General features: G+C 53.7%; 6 protein-coding genes across 6 annotated transcripts; 3 read left to right on the top strand and 3 right to left on the bottom strand.

Annotated features, from left to right (window-relative positions):
- Window positions 1–762: 762 nt before the first annotated feature.
- Window positions 763–3,948, top strand: J4E78_004907 (uncharacterized protein; the record flags this gene model as incomplete). Its single annotated transcript, XM_049365532.1, has 3 exons — window positions 763–769; window positions 887–2,979; window positions 3,028–3,948. The coding sequence occupies 3 exons, from the start codon at window positions 763–765 to the stop codon at window positions 3,946–3,948; spliced, it is 3,021 nt and encodes a 1,006-aa protein (XP_049223333.1).
- Window positions 3,949–4,440: 492 nt separating this feature from the next.
- Window positions 4,441–5,575, top strand: J4E78_004908 (uncharacterized protein; the record flags this gene model as incomplete). The annotated part of the gene is made up of 3 exons (XM_049365533.1): window positions 4,441–4,778; window positions 4,903–5,370; window positions 5,419–5,575. The coding sequence occupies 3 exons, from the start codon at window positions 4,441–4,443 to the stop codon at window positions 5,573–5,575; spliced, it is 963 nt and encodes a 320-aa protein (XP_049223334.1).
- Window positions 5,576–5,876: 301 nt separating this feature from the next.
- RPL20A (60S ribosomal protein L20A) lies at window positions 5,877–6,853 on the bottom strand (the record flags this gene model as incomplete). Its single annotated transcript, XM_049365534.1, has 4 exons — window positions 5,877–6,035; window positions 6,089–6,265; window positions 6,316–6,500; window positions 6,850–6,853. The coding sequence occupies 4 exons, from the start codon at window positions 6,851–6,853 to the stop codon at window positions 5,877–5,879; spliced, it is 525 nt and encodes a 174-aa protein (XP_049223335.1).
- A 375-nt stretch (window positions 6,854–7,228) lies between these two features.
- J4E78_004910 (uncharacterized protein) lies at window positions 7,229–8,835 on the top strand (the record flags this gene model as incomplete). The annotated part of the gene is made up of 4 exons (XM_049365535.1): window positions 7,229–7,894; window positions 7,950–8,161; window positions 8,210–8,642; window positions 8,752–8,835. 4 exons carry the CDS (start codon window positions 7,229–7,231, stop codon window positions 8,833–8,835), a joined length of 1,395 nt encoding a protein of 464 aa, XP_049223336.1.
- A 1,997-nt stretch (window positions 8,836–10,832) lies between these two features.
- On the bottom strand, window positions 10,833–11,698 carry J4E78_004911 (uncharacterized protein; the record flags this gene model as incomplete). The annotated part of the gene is made up of 2 exons (XM_049365536.1): window positions 10,833–11,460; window positions 11,517–11,698. 2 exons carry the CDS (start codon window positions 11,696–11,698, stop codon window positions 10,833–10,835), a joined length of 810 nt encoding a protein of 269 aa, XP_049223337.1.
- A 1,516-nt stretch (window positions 11,699–13,214) lies between these two features.
- On the bottom strand, window positions 13,215–14,869 carry J4E78_004912 (uncharacterized protein; the record flags this gene model as incomplete). Its single annotated transcript, XM_049365537.1, has 3 exons — window positions 13,215–14,463; window positions 14,541–14,745; window positions 14,863–14,869. The coding sequence occupies 3 exons, from the start codon at window positions 14,867–14,869 to the stop codon at window positions 13,215–13,217; spliced, it is 1,461 nt and encodes a 486-aa protein (XP_049223338.1).
- Window positions 14,870–15,148: the final 279 nt, after the last annotated feature.

Consider the following 15,148-nt stretch of genomic DNA (forward strand, 5'->3'; position numbering starts at 1 on the left):
GGAAGCAGCGGGTGTGGTCGACCAGCGGGCTCCAACCGTTTTTGAGTCGCACGGTACGTCAGCTGTAGGCTAATGCTGGCGGAGGCTGGCGACGGCGCAGTCTAGCATCGGGTACCTTAATAAGGAACCCTAGGCATTACCAAGTGATTTGACCCCTGCGCTCCACGACTCGACAAAAGACTTAGTGACGGTGATGGGATATTGATTTACCAGAAACAGCCCGTAGCGGGGTTGAACACGGGTGGCAGCCACACCATCTCGGGGTATGCACGTCGCCTGATTCGTTGTGAAGGCACGCTTTCATGGCGCCGCCACCAGGAACGAGCAGAAAAAACCAAAAGTCAAGACAAGCGGGAGGAACTAGGCATGCGTCGTGAATCATGCGCACGTGTCGTCGAGTCTAGATAGCCGGGCGGGTCTGCAATCTAAAAGCAAGCTGCGAGCAAGACATCCATGGACGCAGGTGCCGCTCTTGCACGGCGCGCGCACTTTGTGAAGCCGGGGGAAGGTTTCGCCGGACGCCGGCCCGCGGACGCGCCAAGCCGAGCGCGTCGCTGGAGCTGGTCCAGAGTTTATGTTTTGCGACCGCGACAGTAGCTAGACCAAGAACAATCAAATCCCTTCACCACGCGAAATAATTCATTACGGCGCATGTACGGCGCAACGTGTGAACTGGGAAATTAAGTGGAGAAAATACCTTGGTTTTGGATCCCTGTTCGCCTGTTCCACCGCGTACCCAGGTAAACTTGCGACTAGAGAGCAATGTTTCGTGGACCACCGTCAACACCCGGCCGCAGCTACTACGACGACAGCCTACACGCACCCTCGACCACACCCGCTGGCCCTCCACCCCTAGACGAATCGCACTATCCCTCCTCAACACCAGCTGGCCCGCCGCCAGGCATGAACCAAGGACTCTTTGGCAATGCACGCCCAACCTTCAACCCAAACAGCTATGACTACGCCAGCAACTCGCTGTTCGGTAGCTCGCCGCCCAAGGGAAGCATGTTTGAAGGCAATGGGCTCGGCTCAATAGGCACTTCGACTTCGGGACGGCCCCCAACACAGCGCGGACGCATCGCAACTTCTGGCCAGTTCCAGGCGCCCACACACACCCTACACCAGGACGCGGAGGGCGAATCAGAAGAAGAATATGCGGATGAAGATCAGGAAGAAGATGACGACATGGACGAAGATGAGGGCACCGAGGAGGACGAGCCGCTCTCACCGCAGCGCCGCAACAAAACACAGAACAGGTTCTCCCAGTCAATTGTCTCAAGAACAAGCGCAACCGACATGGAGCCAAGCCCAGCCTTGGTGCGGTCAGGCGCAAAACAGACGCGATTCGATCTCCTTGCGCTCGCTAAGGGCCTTACTTCCAACAGCGACCGACAGGCTCTGCGCGAGTCCGACCAAATCATATTGGAGACGGAGTGTCTGGTCGAGAAAGTCCACGAGTCTCTTCAATCAGACTCGCCAGACAAGCGGACTGAGGTGCTTGGCACAGTCGCTCAGGAGTTGATCGCAACTTGGCCAGATGCACACAGGTCGACTTCACAGGAGCTGTCGCAAGCACGCCAGCTTGCCGCTCTTCTGCTGACCCTTCACAACCCCCCACAGATTGGCCTAAACCAGCGAGCCTCCGCCCTCTCCCTCGTAGCGCGAACCGATTCGAAACAATACACACCCATCCCGCGAGTGCTGCTCGACTGGCTGAACAGCACATTCCCTCAGGTCGAGGCCGAAGTGGTGTTGAAGGAGACCCGCGGATATTCAAGACATTCCTCGTTCTGGGAAGCTGTCCATGTGTCTACTGTCCGGGGCAACTTCTCGCAGACTATGAGACTACTTCAGGGCGCTCAGCTTGAGCACGCCGAGACAGCTCAACACGACGGATTGGGCACTTCAGGTTACGTCGGGTCACATCTCTCATACGCAAACCACGCGCTTCGTCAAGCAATCGATCTCCTTCGGGAATGTCCAGCCATCGCATCGGAGGATTGGGACATCAAGGGACACGATTGGAGCATCTTTAGGCAGCGCGTTCACCAAGTGAGTGCTGGCTTGGAGGAGTTTGCCGAGGGCGAAAGCGTGAGCCGACACTCTATCTCTCAGCCTTTCAAGGCGGCACATTTTGGCATATCGCAAACTCAGGCAAGCTTCCAGCTTAGTGTGGCCAGTCGCAAAGCCGAGAGTAAAGTGCCCTGGTCAGTGTACGAGGCCCTCAGCACGGTTTACAAGCTCTTGCTGGGCGATGAAGAAGCAATCCTTGAATTATCGGCCGATTGGATCGAAGCAGTAGTGGGTCTGAGCGTCTGGTGGAATGGAGAGGAGGAAGATTCCTCACAGGGTAGTCTGGCCGCAAGCCGTCGCTCCATCATCCGGTCTCAACGAGTGCGCCCTGTCGACGTGACTCCGGTCAAGGCGTACTGCCAACGGCTATCTTCCGCGCTGGCGGCTGTTATCCAGAACAGCGACGAAGACTTCAGTGTCAATGCTGTCGACCCTTTCGAGGTGGGCGTAGCATGTATACTTGATGACAACATCGAGGGCGCTCTCCAAATCCTGCAGGGATGGTCCCTCACCATGGCTTCTGCGGTCGCGGAGCTTGCCAGTGCAGGAGAATGGTTCACAAGCGCAAAGGGCCTGATGGATCAGTTCGACCAGAGTGATCTGATGGTCCTGAGCTACACTGAACAGCAACAGCCGAAGGGTGTGAGAAAAGACGACATACTTATTGCCTACGCCAATTTGTTGCCTGCCAGGGGCGAACTCGAGGCTAGAGACGGCCAAACATCCAAAGAAGGATGGGAGATCGCGGTGCAGATTCTCGGTAGACTGGACGACGGCATTACAGCAAATGAGCGGATTGAGCGGATACTAAACGACTTGCAACTCGAGTCCTCAGCTCGTGTCGACAAGATCACCCAGCTTTGCCATAACTTGGGCCTCTCACAGCATGCCGTCATCATCGCTCAGGTATGTTATAGACCAGGAACACCCCGGAATACAAGCTGACAGTTACAGAAATACGCCGACCATCTCCGCACCAACACCGAGAGCTATGGTGATACACTGCTCTACTACGCCCGTGCCCACGACGCACAAAAGATTCAAGAGGTGCTACGAGTCTTGGTCGCCCACTGCCTTATCAAGTCGACCGCCTATCCGCCTCTAGATGAACTGGACGAGTCGCTCAACTCGCTCATTACTTCACCAAAGCAGACCCTGACAAAACTCGCAAGCTTAGACTCTGAGGCAGCTTCCCTCCTTTCAAACCACCTGAGTGGTTACGCAACAATACGCAAATACTACGACCTACGAGATGAAGAGGTGTTGCTGAAGCCCGGAGAGAAGCCAGCACATCGACCCATGGCACGGAAACGAGCTGCAGCGAACGCGCTCATGGTCATCATCGCCAGTGCGGCGTCAAGCATTCGTGGCGGACTGTACGACCCAGAGACAGAAACTGTGGTTCAAGTCGACGTTCTCCTACCGCTGCTAGGCGAGGCACTCGTCTTTGTCAACCAGCCCAAACGCACATTGACGCTCCGCCACTTGTACGACCTCCTCGCGGCCATCGAGGACCTTGATACCGCACCTAGCATGATCCGAACGCAATGTGAGGAAGTACTTGCGACTACCCTCCTCTCCGCACACGACCCCAATGCCTCTCAACAATTATCGAAGTCGACATCGAATTTGACGACAGCGTCAAGCCAATATTCGCTTATCGGCTCAATTGATTTCGGCTCCGCAGATGGTCAGAGTGCAGAGGGCTCGACGGTCTTTGTCAAGGGTGGACACGTAGACGATAGTAAGCGTGCGTGGGACTGGCGGAAAGGCTTCCCGAAGGGTGCAAAGAGTGAGGATATTATTGCGGTGCTAAGATTGGGAGTTGCGAGGGAAATTGGCAGAGCTTTTGCGGAGGGAGAGGTCACCGCTTAGATGTCTCGTACGGAGAAATGATACCACTATGTAATAGTAGCAAGCGACTTGGCTTCAGCCACTATAGATGATATTTGGACATTGCATCCTCTCGCACTGAAGAAGCAGCGTTCTGTTGACGAAATGATTGAGCGACCGTGAGCGTTACTGACAAAGGTACATTTCATAACACGCAAGAGGTGTTATATTGTATGCTTGGATGACTTCATCACCCCGCAAACAAAGATAGTGTTCACAAGCATCTTCCGTGTAAAGAGGCTGTAATGGCTGAGATGAGCTTACCCGAACCCAAGCTTCGACGTCGAACACCGCCAACGCGTACCTCGGTTCCGCGTCTCCCCGCATCATCAACGCGACAAGCACGTCCACGCTCCCGGACAACGTGGGATACGTACGTACCACGCGCATGTAACCAGCATTTAATTCCCCAAAACATCAACTGTGTCTGTCATTCACCCACCCATTCAAATCAGACCAAGACTTCAACCCAAAATGCCCCCCAAAGAAACCCCACGCCACAAACCCGACATCCTCCTTCCCACCTCCTACAACGACCTAAAATTCACCCAAATCCGCACTCAACACCACGAAAAAGAACCCTCTGTCATAATCCTCACATTATACAGGCCCGGAAACCACAATGCTTTCACCGATACCATGCGCGCGGAGATCGAAAGCGCATACGGCATGTTCGACGCAGACGAGCGGGTGAAATGCATCGTGGTAACAGGCGACGGGAGGATTTTCTGTGCGGGCGCGGATCTAGATGAGGGGTTTGGGGAGGGTGTTAATGGGGCGGATGCGGAGAGGGTGCAGGATCATCGGGATGGGTATGTTGGGTATCCTTCATTGCTGTGTTGGTGATATGTCTCAAATCGCTTCCCGCGATGGAAGAGAACGAGACTGGGTTGGTCAAAGTGACAAAGAATAGTGTGCTAACAAGAAACTTTTCAGAGGCGGTCGCGTCGCCCTAGCCATCCATCATTGCCGCAAGCCTTCAATCGCTGCGCTGCAAGGGTCTGCAGTGGGAATCGGCATCACCATGACGCTGCCCATGAACATCCGCATAGCCTATGCGTCGGCGAAGATTGGCTTTGTTTTCTCGCGCCGTGGACTCATCATGGAAGCGTGTTCTTCCTTCTTCCTGCCCCGGTTGATCGGCCATAGTCGCGCTATGCAGGCCGTGACGACAGGCAGCACGTATCTTGCTAGCCACAAGGTCTGGGACGGCTTGTTTGCTGAGGTGTGCGACAAGGCGGAAGATGTGTTGCCGAGAGCGCTCGAGGTTGCAGAGGACGTGGTGAAGAACACGAGTGGCGTGAGTACGTACCTGATGAAGGAGCTGATGTACAGGGATGCGGGGAGTCCTGAGGGTCAGCATTTGTTGGATAGTAGGGTTATCTACGAGTTGTTTGGATCGCCGTAAGTCCTTCTTGCTGTAACTGATATCCATAAACTGACTAACCACAGGGATAACACCGAGGGCGTAAAGTCCTTCATGGAGAAGAGGCCGGCGAATTTCACGGGGACCATGGACAAGACAAATGTGACTGGGTACCCATGGTGGATGCCAATAGACACATTGGGAAGGCCAAAGGTGGCGCCAACAGGAAGGGCGAAGATCTAATCACATGTTAGAAAGTGGGTCGAAATGCAACATGTACTGCTCAAGTGTATTGGCATGACTTCATTGTCTATCGTCCAACTCATCCCTCGGTATCGCCTTTGTTCGACGTCCCTGCAAGTATCGCCTTCACGCGCGTGGCTAGCTAGCACCCCAAATTGCATCACGCGCACCGACGGCCGAATGGAGGTATCAGGGATTTTCATTCGTTCCTAATGTACTTCTTTTCGTGAAGCATGCATAACCGAGGGAAACCCATAACATCCCTTCCCATCCAGACCGCACTCCGTAATGAGAAACACGCTTAGAAGAAAGTGGATGGTCGGGTAGAGGAGAAGACCTTCTTTCCAACCTTCTTGTTGATGCGGTGGGGCAGCGGGAACTTGAGGTTCTTGGTGAGGAGCTGCTTGATGTATGGGCGGCGGAGGTCGTCGGCCTTCTCGACCTCAACAACCTTGAGAATCTAGATTGAGTGTGAGTGATTTGACGCAGGCGGCTGAGTCGATTTGATCATACCTGAACGGACCTGAAGCGCGATCGGTGACGGGCGGCCATATCCTGGTACAGGGCATCGACGGCGGCGACACGGGACATCTCACGGTACTCCTTGTACATGTTGTGGGTACCGGAGCGCGAGTCGTACTTGAGCCAGATACCGAAGTTCTTGACCTTCTGGGGCTTCTTCTCGTGGATCTGAACCGGGTCAGTTTGTTGTTGCGCAGTCTTCTGCTGCCTCGACATACCTGGTTTACGGAGACGATCTCACCGTTGGCCTTCTTGATCTTGCGGAGCTTGCCAAGGAAGTACCAGAACCGCGACTTGGCGACAACCTCGTTGGTCGCAAAGATGCGCATGCGGTAGATCTTGGGCGAGGGGTTGGTCTCGCTGGGCAGATGGCGCCCGATGATCTGGTATTCCTGGAAGCGTGCTGAAGCATCGTCAGTAATGCTTCAATGACAACATTCTCTCCTAGTCCAGCAATTGCAGCGGTCGTGGTTGGGGGCGGCGGTCGGGTTAGGGCAGTAGAGTCCGGTCGTATTCGAGTTTGTCGCGTGCGGACGATCTCGCGGGCTTCGCTGCCATCGTCATAAGTTTTCAGCGCCGTTGGCCTCTCCGCTGTGCATGCACCACCAAAGCTCCTTCCCATTCGGCCCCAGCTTCGTGTCGTTTTATCGCGATGGTGAGAGACGGTCACGGCCGCGCTGGCCTCGTTCGAAAATTCCATCGGCTGCAATTGCTGGACGGGACGGTGTTGCGGACGAAGAAAAATTGCTTACCCATCTGCGACTTGTTAGCGGGCGGTATGGTATGAGCTGGCGACGTAGACTGACCTTGAATGTGCTGTGAGGTTAGTACCTTGAGTTGAGAAGTTCAGTCAGGTCGTCTCCATCGTGGATTGACAAGCGAATTCGACACCACCTTGTGCGCGCTAGCCGAGTTGAGCAGGGGCCCACAACAACTTGGCGGCAGGCGCTATGGACGTCGGCGAACAAACAGCCCAAACACCCGACCACCTCGAGGACCACTAGAACACCCACCAGTTGGTTCTCAGCAAATAATCCGCACCATGTCAAAGGGCTGAGAGTACCAACTGAAGTCGCGCAAACCTTCAGATTCACGCGACAACCGACATCCCGTAACCCGACCGAATCCCTCATGGCCGCCATGCAAGCTGCACTCGTGCCTTTCCATCAGGCACTGGCCAGTGGCCTTGCGCAACCCGTCGCAGACTTCTTCAGTCCAGTCGCACCCGCGCATGACCCTGGCCGGCTATACGACTTCTACCGCGCATCCAGTGATGAGAAGATTGAAGGCGATGTTGTTTATGCGCTCGAACAGCGAATGAACCCCAAAAAGGCCAAGGCTTCTCCCTGGGTTGATATCATTGCTACTTATTGGCGCGCTGTCAAAGAGATCATCAAGACCGACGAAGCAGCAAATCAGGGCAAGCTGAATGAGCGTCAATACCTGGCAGTGTACGATACGTGGAAGGACCTGACGAGCATCTTCATCAAGCACATATCTGGTGGACTGCTACCAGCATGGGCCATATTCACCCTGTACTTCACTGCAAATCATCTTAGGAAGATAGCAATCAAAGCAGACGAGCAATTGGCCAAGTCGAAACCAGCAGCTCTCAACACCGGCTACTCAGACGATATCGTGAGCACAGCACCTCAAAATCAGAAGCTTGAAGAAGCTGCGCGAGTATTCAACAGGATCTTTGCCCTTTGTCTGGGTGACAGGAACCCCGACATGTCACAATCGCGAAAGTGGGGTGTATATTGCATAGCCAACCTTCAGTTCAAGACGTATTTCAAAGTAAGTCCTATTGCAGTCTGAGTGGTGTAACGACAGCTAACGCGCATGTACTCAGTTGAAAGCAATCAGCTTATCCAAGAACGTTGTACGATCGATCGAAGCGCAGTCCGACCTACCTACATTTGAGCTGTACCCGCGAGCGCATAGAGTCACATACAAATACTATCTTGGAGTGCTGGCGTTCCTGCAGGAAGACTACGCCAAGGCAGAAAGCAGCTTGCAGCAGGCATGGGAATCTTGCTGGTCAAAGTCGCAACAAAACAAATCGTGAGTTAGGTCAATCCAACGGATAACTCCTCGCGACTAACAGTTCAGGCTCATACTCACATACCTCATTCCCTGCCGCCTAATCACTCAACACAAGGTTCCCACCGCCAGCCTACTCGCCGAAGCCCCTCGTCTAGAACGCATTTTCGGCCCCCTCGTATCCTGCATAAAGCGAGGCGACCTTACGGGCTTCGACAAGGCACTGGCAGAAGGCGAGCCCGAGTTTGTCAGGCGGCGCATCTTCCTTACTCTGGAGCGGAGCCGCGACATCGCTTTGCGCAACCTTCTCCGAAAGGTTTACCTCGCTGGTGGCTTTGACGATCTCAAAGAAGGACAGACGGAGAAGGACCGGATACGGAAGTCGCGAGTACCGCTAGCAAACTTTGCCGCCGCGCTCAGGATGGGTATTGCAGGCGAAGGCAGCGGCCAAGCAGTGGAGGACGACGAGGTCGAGTGCCTATTGGCAAACCAGATTTACAAGGTGCGTACGCTATGCCCCAGCGTTGGGCTTCTATAGGTCTTACCCGGCTCTGAGGCAGCCTCGTCACGGATGTCACACCAAGAACCCACTCGGCTAACCCAGATTGCAGGGTCTGATGAAAGGCTACATCTCGCGCGAACACGGCATGGTAGTCATGAACAAGAAGGGCGCATTCCCGGGAACAGGGGTCTGATGCCTAAAAACGTCGGCCTGCTCCCGTCTACCATACAGATCGACTCCTTGCTCTATCACAATCACGAACCACGACACGTCACTGTCCAAGCTGGGAGCAGATGCGCGATCGCATGTGTAAGCAGCCTCGATGCGCATGGAACGACGATGTGCGATGCACCACACCATCGCGCCAAGTGGGGATTGACGACGAAGGAAGGCAAGTTGAAATCGCCAATATCTCAATAAATGCTACCGATCTGCCTCAAACTTTGATTCCCTGGTACTTCCTTTATCTAACCCCACCCTTGCATGGTTCGTGAGACGAGCCGGCTCTTCGACGCGGCCAGTGACTGGTGCAGGACCCCAAGCCGCGTCCCGCACAGACGCGCTGTCGCCCTCTCAGCTGATATCGCGTTGCAGGCCCCCGCCCACACCCAATCCGCCGCCCTGTCCATCTTTACCCCACTTGCACTACCAGCCCAACGCGACGCGACGCGATACATTTGCTTCCGCCTCGCTTCGACGTGCAGATGGTGTCCTTGTCGCATCTTGCATGAACAGCGAAGTATGCCGGCTGAATAACTGTGACTGTACCAGCAAGTACCAGTACCACGCCTAGTCCGCGCATGTGGAGCGTTTGACAAGATGAGTCAACGCGTATTGATCGGCGGTGTTCCCTCGTCTCCGTGCCGAGTCCTGCTTATCCACTTGGCTTTGTCTTCGGGCATCGTTCAGACGCTGCATTCGTTCTCCATCCCGCCTTGTATGGTTCATCCCGGACTGGTGTCGTGTATAGCGTTCGCCGACGCACCTCAGCTCACGGCTCACCCTTTCTGTCTTTCCTTCTTTCCTCCTGCTTCCGCTCGCAGCCCACATGCCTTAGTCGCAATGTACCGTGCTGCTTTGCTCCGGAGGTAACCACGTCTAGAGCGATTCGATGATAGACTTCACTCCGCGTATCAGGTTATGCGCAAACTTGGTAGCGACATTGCCCCCCGTTTTACTGTTGTTCTTATGGTTTGGGTGATATTTGCGATACTGCTTTGGAACTTTCTTGCCTCCGACGCGTTTTGCGCCGATGGCTTGGGCTGAGTGTCGAGGTGGTTTTTCGGGGAACATGGTGGTGGCTTTGCGGTAATCGTGTTGCGTGGTGTGTAAAGTTGTGACAAAACTGGCAAGTACTGCGGATATGGTAATCACGGTGTCTACTGTAACATCAAGTCCACATGCGCTTGGTTATCGTTCCAACTATATACTTGGAGGTTGTGAAGTGTGTACTGCGTAGATGCCGTGTTGCCGGCCAATGATATCAGCCAAGCCAGTGTGGAGACGGAGGATCAAGGCTGAGCAGCATGGTCGCTACGAGCAGTTGGAGGCCTAAATAGAATACTGCGCCATCACGTCAGGTTAGATACGGTACTCAAGAATCCAAGCGTAAGTGTTCGTGATATTGAATGCTATCATTAATCGCTTGAAACATAGTACGAAAGATACGACCATATCCTGTTACAATTTGATGCCGCTGTCCTGCAGTTGATACTGCAACAATTGTAGAGAAGCAACTGGCTTCCCCAAAGAAGAGTCGAAGACGCGACGAAGAACATAAGTAAAGCGCAAACGTTCTGGTAGCATGACAGCCAGGAAGTGTTTTCTGTCTTGAGATGCAGAGAGGAAAGTTGAACCAATGCGAAAAGGCCTGCGCATCTAGGCAATTTTGAGGCCGATAGAGAAGACGCGAAAGACAAGGCAAACCAAGCCAGGTAAAGAGATAAGTATAGTACAACAGTGGCGTGAATGAGTGCCAGAAAGGTATATCCAGACCGTAACGCCGTGCAGCAACAAACCCAGACTGAAGCAGAACCCAGTAAAGAAAAGGCATAGCCGCGAGGCTGAAACGCAAGGTGTATATACAAGAAGGTCAAGAGATAGCAGATGAAAGGAGTCATTAGTTGGGGGCGATGAAGAGGGCAAGCTACTCAAGGGAAGCTCGAGAGGATCAAATGCGATGGCAGCAACTTAGTGCGGCGACTTCGCTGAAAGGTCGTCCATGTGATTGACCATGGCAACGAACAAGTCGAAGAAGAGCTTGCCGCCGTTTTCCATCTCGTTCTGCATTGTGCCGCTGCGCTTGAATGTGTGTCGGGCGCGGATGATGAGCGCGAGGTAGTGTGCACGAAGCTTCGAGTCGTTGTCAGGAGTGTTGGCATATGCGTAACGGGCGGAGGTCAAGATAGTCGAGCATTGGATGCCAGATTGAAGGCCTTGCTTCTTGAGCGCAAGCTTCTTCAGTTCTTGGAGTCCATACTTGTCGGCTTGACAGTAGATGACAGTGTCTTTCAGGATCGGTCCAACCGAAGACTGAACGATGGCTTCGTGGGCGTTGTTGGCGTTGCCACCATCTTCAAGGTTCCAGCTGTTTCGCTTCTTGTCATACTCCATACGTGGGTAGTAGTCGCCCTTGTAGAGGTACTCGAGGATCGATGAGAAGACTTCGGGCTCTTCGTCGGGTAGGTCGATGCGCTTGTTGGTAGACTGGAAGAACTGACCGCTGCAGAGAGTCTGGAACCAGGGAGAATGCGATAGAACGTCTTCGTGCGCTGCAAAGAGTCGCTGTTCGCGGCCGACGGAGATAGTGATGATGGCACTGATGGAAGTTGTCAGTAAATTTCTTCGGCTTTCATCGTAAAAGAACAAACTCACCTTCCCAGTGTTGGAGAAGTTTGGTTCGATTGTGGTGATGATGCCTGGGCATGCTGTGCTAGTCGTTCTACTCTCCTCGGTGAGTCTCTGAAAGAGGGGTTCTTCTTGTGTGATTTGGACTTGGATGCGCGATGTTTCGAGAAGCTGCCCTCTTGATGGCGCGTGCGGTTTGATGAGAACATGATGATGCGATGTTGAAATGCTGTGTTTACGATGGATGGGTTCGGTGCGAAGAGGTATCGCTGATACTTATAGGTGCAGTGAGTAGGCAGCAAGCGTACGAATACAAGTAGGCAAAGCAGACGACTCCGAAAGATCCTTAGGCAGAAACGTCGTAGGGCAAATAGGACGATAGCATGCAAGTACTAGGCGACTGCAGCCGTGTATATATACCTGACTCCTCACAGGAGGCCACTCTCCGGCCCTCGGCCAGGGTGAGGGTGAATTGCGACGCGATTGGACGCGTAAATGGACCTAACGCGTAAACGCGATATCACATGTTCCACTTTGCCTCTTCCAGAGCTAAGAGTCAGGACGGCTGAGCCCCCGGTCCTGGACCAAGTAACACTTGTGCAAGGTTGTGAAACAAGGGCGGAACAAAGAAGGCTGATGGCGCTAGTTGTGCGCCGGTGGCATGGCGTGCTCCTCTACAGCAAACAACTGAGCCCGCTCAGGACATGTTAGCAGGACCTGAGGACCGACACTTCCAATGTCTCAAACCGTACTTTTTGCTTGAGGCATGCGACGAGCATTCGCACGGCACGATAAAGTGATGAGATGACTGGTCGCGTTCTTTGCGCAGGGCTCCCTGAAGGGTTGAAGCTTTGGCCAGGCACCCAAGAAACTTTGCGAAAAGCAATCGACGCCGCCGCGGTGCAACAGCCAGCGTCGGCTCATCGCTTGCATCCGCGAATCAACGAATTGCGGCCGTCCACCGGAGGCCCCATCTAGAGGCCGTTTGGCGTTCCCCTGAGGGGCAAATGTCGTGTTGAAGGACCGATGGTGGGAGAGAGGCGTAGCGCGAGGCTGCGATCCGGTTCCGCGCAATGACAGGATTCGCGGCTGGCAAAGGCGATGTCAGCGACCATGACACGGTCCCTGATGCCGTGAAATTATGCGTCGCTGATCAATGAACCTCGGACGCGATGGGTCGCGTCGGTGGAGCTGGCCAGGCACGCACAAAGAAAAGCGCCCCTCGACGCGTCCTCGCGTCTTCACGTTACCTCCATGGCTGCCAATCAAGCCCGCATCCGGCATGGCGCGCAACGCTATCAGGGGACCCAACGGCTGCGCAGTTTCACTACGTCCGCAAACATCATAAATGACGGCAGCAGCACCCAGCCGCTGTCGCATTAGCCGTTGTTCCTTTGAATACAACGTCAGTTTTGCGGGGGCTATCTCTGGGAATTCCAATCAAACATGTAAGCGGCATCGCAGCGTGGTAAACCGCGACGGTGGAATTCCACGACAGCTTACAGTCAATCGCGTCTAGATAGGTCGACTGCGGATACCAAAAGCCGTTCAAAAGCAGCTTTGATCATTAGCAAGATTCACAGTCCTGCGACACAAGTTCTGCTTTGAGCCCATCCAGGTATCGGCCCGTGTTAGGCAGTAGATACTACACGATTGTCGACTACATTCACCAGTAGGGTATGCCAACAGTTGTCTACTACCCGGGGGAAGGGATCTCGGCAGTAGTTAACAGTACGCCGCTTGGCAGCCGAGACAGTCAACTTTTGCGTCGTCAAAAGCGAACTGCCTTAAAACAGGCGACAACTTCCAGCGTGCAAAGAGCAGTGGATTCTCCACCAAGACCCGGCGCAGCATCTCCCCTCTCTTCTCTGCACCGGGCCATTTGCCCTGCCATACGCGTACATAAGGCACCATAATTTCCAAGGCCTCCCTAACCCACCTCCCTGCTTTTTCCTTACCAATTCTCCCCTTTTGTACCATCCGCCTCTCCAGCTCCCCCAAGAAATGTTCTCTCTCTTGCATGTTCTCTACCAACGCAGCCTGCATAACCGCTAGTAGGATATGTGACCGGATTGAACAGTCCAACTCATCCATCTTGATTGCTCCAGCTCCTAGTCCGGCTGTCTCCTCCACTGCAACAGCGGCTAGGAACTCGACCTCCTCATCACTCCCAATCTCTTCCTGCCATCCCCTCTGCAACGCTTGATCTGCAGTCCCTCCATCCGGTATCCCACACCAGAAAAACACTGGCTTGCTAGGTTCTGGTTCGACAACCTTGCCCGACGAAACCTGTGCGAGGTACTGTGCTTCCAAACTGTGTATATCATACAATCCCGACGCGACATTGAGCCCAAAGTGATGGGGTCCCCATGCTTCGCGGTTGTCCTTGCGAGGCGATGGGTCAGATGTAGGGCTTGAAGATGAAGGGATATTCTCCTCTCCCTCCAGCTGGGTGTTGGTGTTCGTGGACAACGCTTCTTCTTTCGATTCTGCGATGGGAGGTTTGTAGTACTCGTCTAGCCAGAAGCGCGCATGTGGTTCTGAAAAGGGGGGTGTGCTGGGGTAGGCCGCGTGTAGGCGTGTCAAGGCTGTGTCAAGCGTGCGGAGGGCTATTTCAGTAATCGTGTCAAATGGAAGGAACGGTTGCCTGTGGCAAGTCCGCCCCACAGTATAAGCCCAGCGGGGGAGCTTTAGGACGTGTTTGGATACCGGATTGTCACGCGGCAGACACAGTGGGGAGGACGAGTCCGGAAGATCCTGGAGGTCGGGCATGCGGTAGAAGCGTGCTGTGGTGGGTTGGGTAAGGAATGCGGTGGAGTAGTAGGAGCGCCAGGCTGTGGGACTCAAGAGGTCATGGTGCGCAGTGTAGAAGGCGTCGAAGTCTGAGAAGGTGAGAGGGTCGTCTCCATTTAGTTGGTCGGTCCAGCGGTAGTAGGCTGCTGCGATCTGGGCGAGATAAAATATATCCAAGGTACTGTTTTATCTTAGTCACACACGTGCAGGTGCTGGGTACATCGGTATGAGGGATTCTCATATGAGGATGTAGCTTACCGATTGAAGCGGAGCTCGTCCTCACCAAAAGACCAGCCATGCGCGTGCAGCTTCTCCACAACATCATATACGCCCTGGCTGTCCCACAGCCCCTCATCGATATAAATGTATGCGATTCGCAAGACATCATCGTGACATGTTACTGGCACGATTCCGCCTTCCACATTAGCCAGGAATGCCTTGGCTTTATCGTCCATTGTAGTGTCTGTCGTACGCAGAATGCAATTGCTGGGGTTGATGTTTTGACATTTGCCTCTAGGGTTGGAAAAGTAACAGCGCAGTTTCACTACGTCCGCAACATCATAAATTACGGCAGCAGCACCCAGCATGCTTTGGACGCATCATTTTGTGACGCATCGATGTGCGGCAGAGCTTTCCGCTCTCACAACGCCGTTCTTCGTCGTTTCTACCCCTCTTCATCACGCTTGACAGCCGAAACATGTCCCACATGTCGCACCGTCCAAGCTGTGTGAGCTGCTCTCATCTGCAGATCTGTTAGAGCTAGAGACAATTAATAATTAAAGATAGATAAGTATATTATAATTAATCTACTACTAAAGAAAATTAAGATAAAATTCTTAGCTATATACTTAAGAGCTAAGTAATTA

This window comes from Alternaria triticimaculans (assembly GCF_023758025.1).
Source record: "Alternaria triticimaculans strain BMP 0046 chromosome Unknown scaffold_5, whole genome shotgun sequence".
NCBI lineage: Eukaryota > Fungi > Ascomycota > Dothideomycetes > Pleosporales > Pleosporaceae > Alternaria > Alternaria triticimaculans.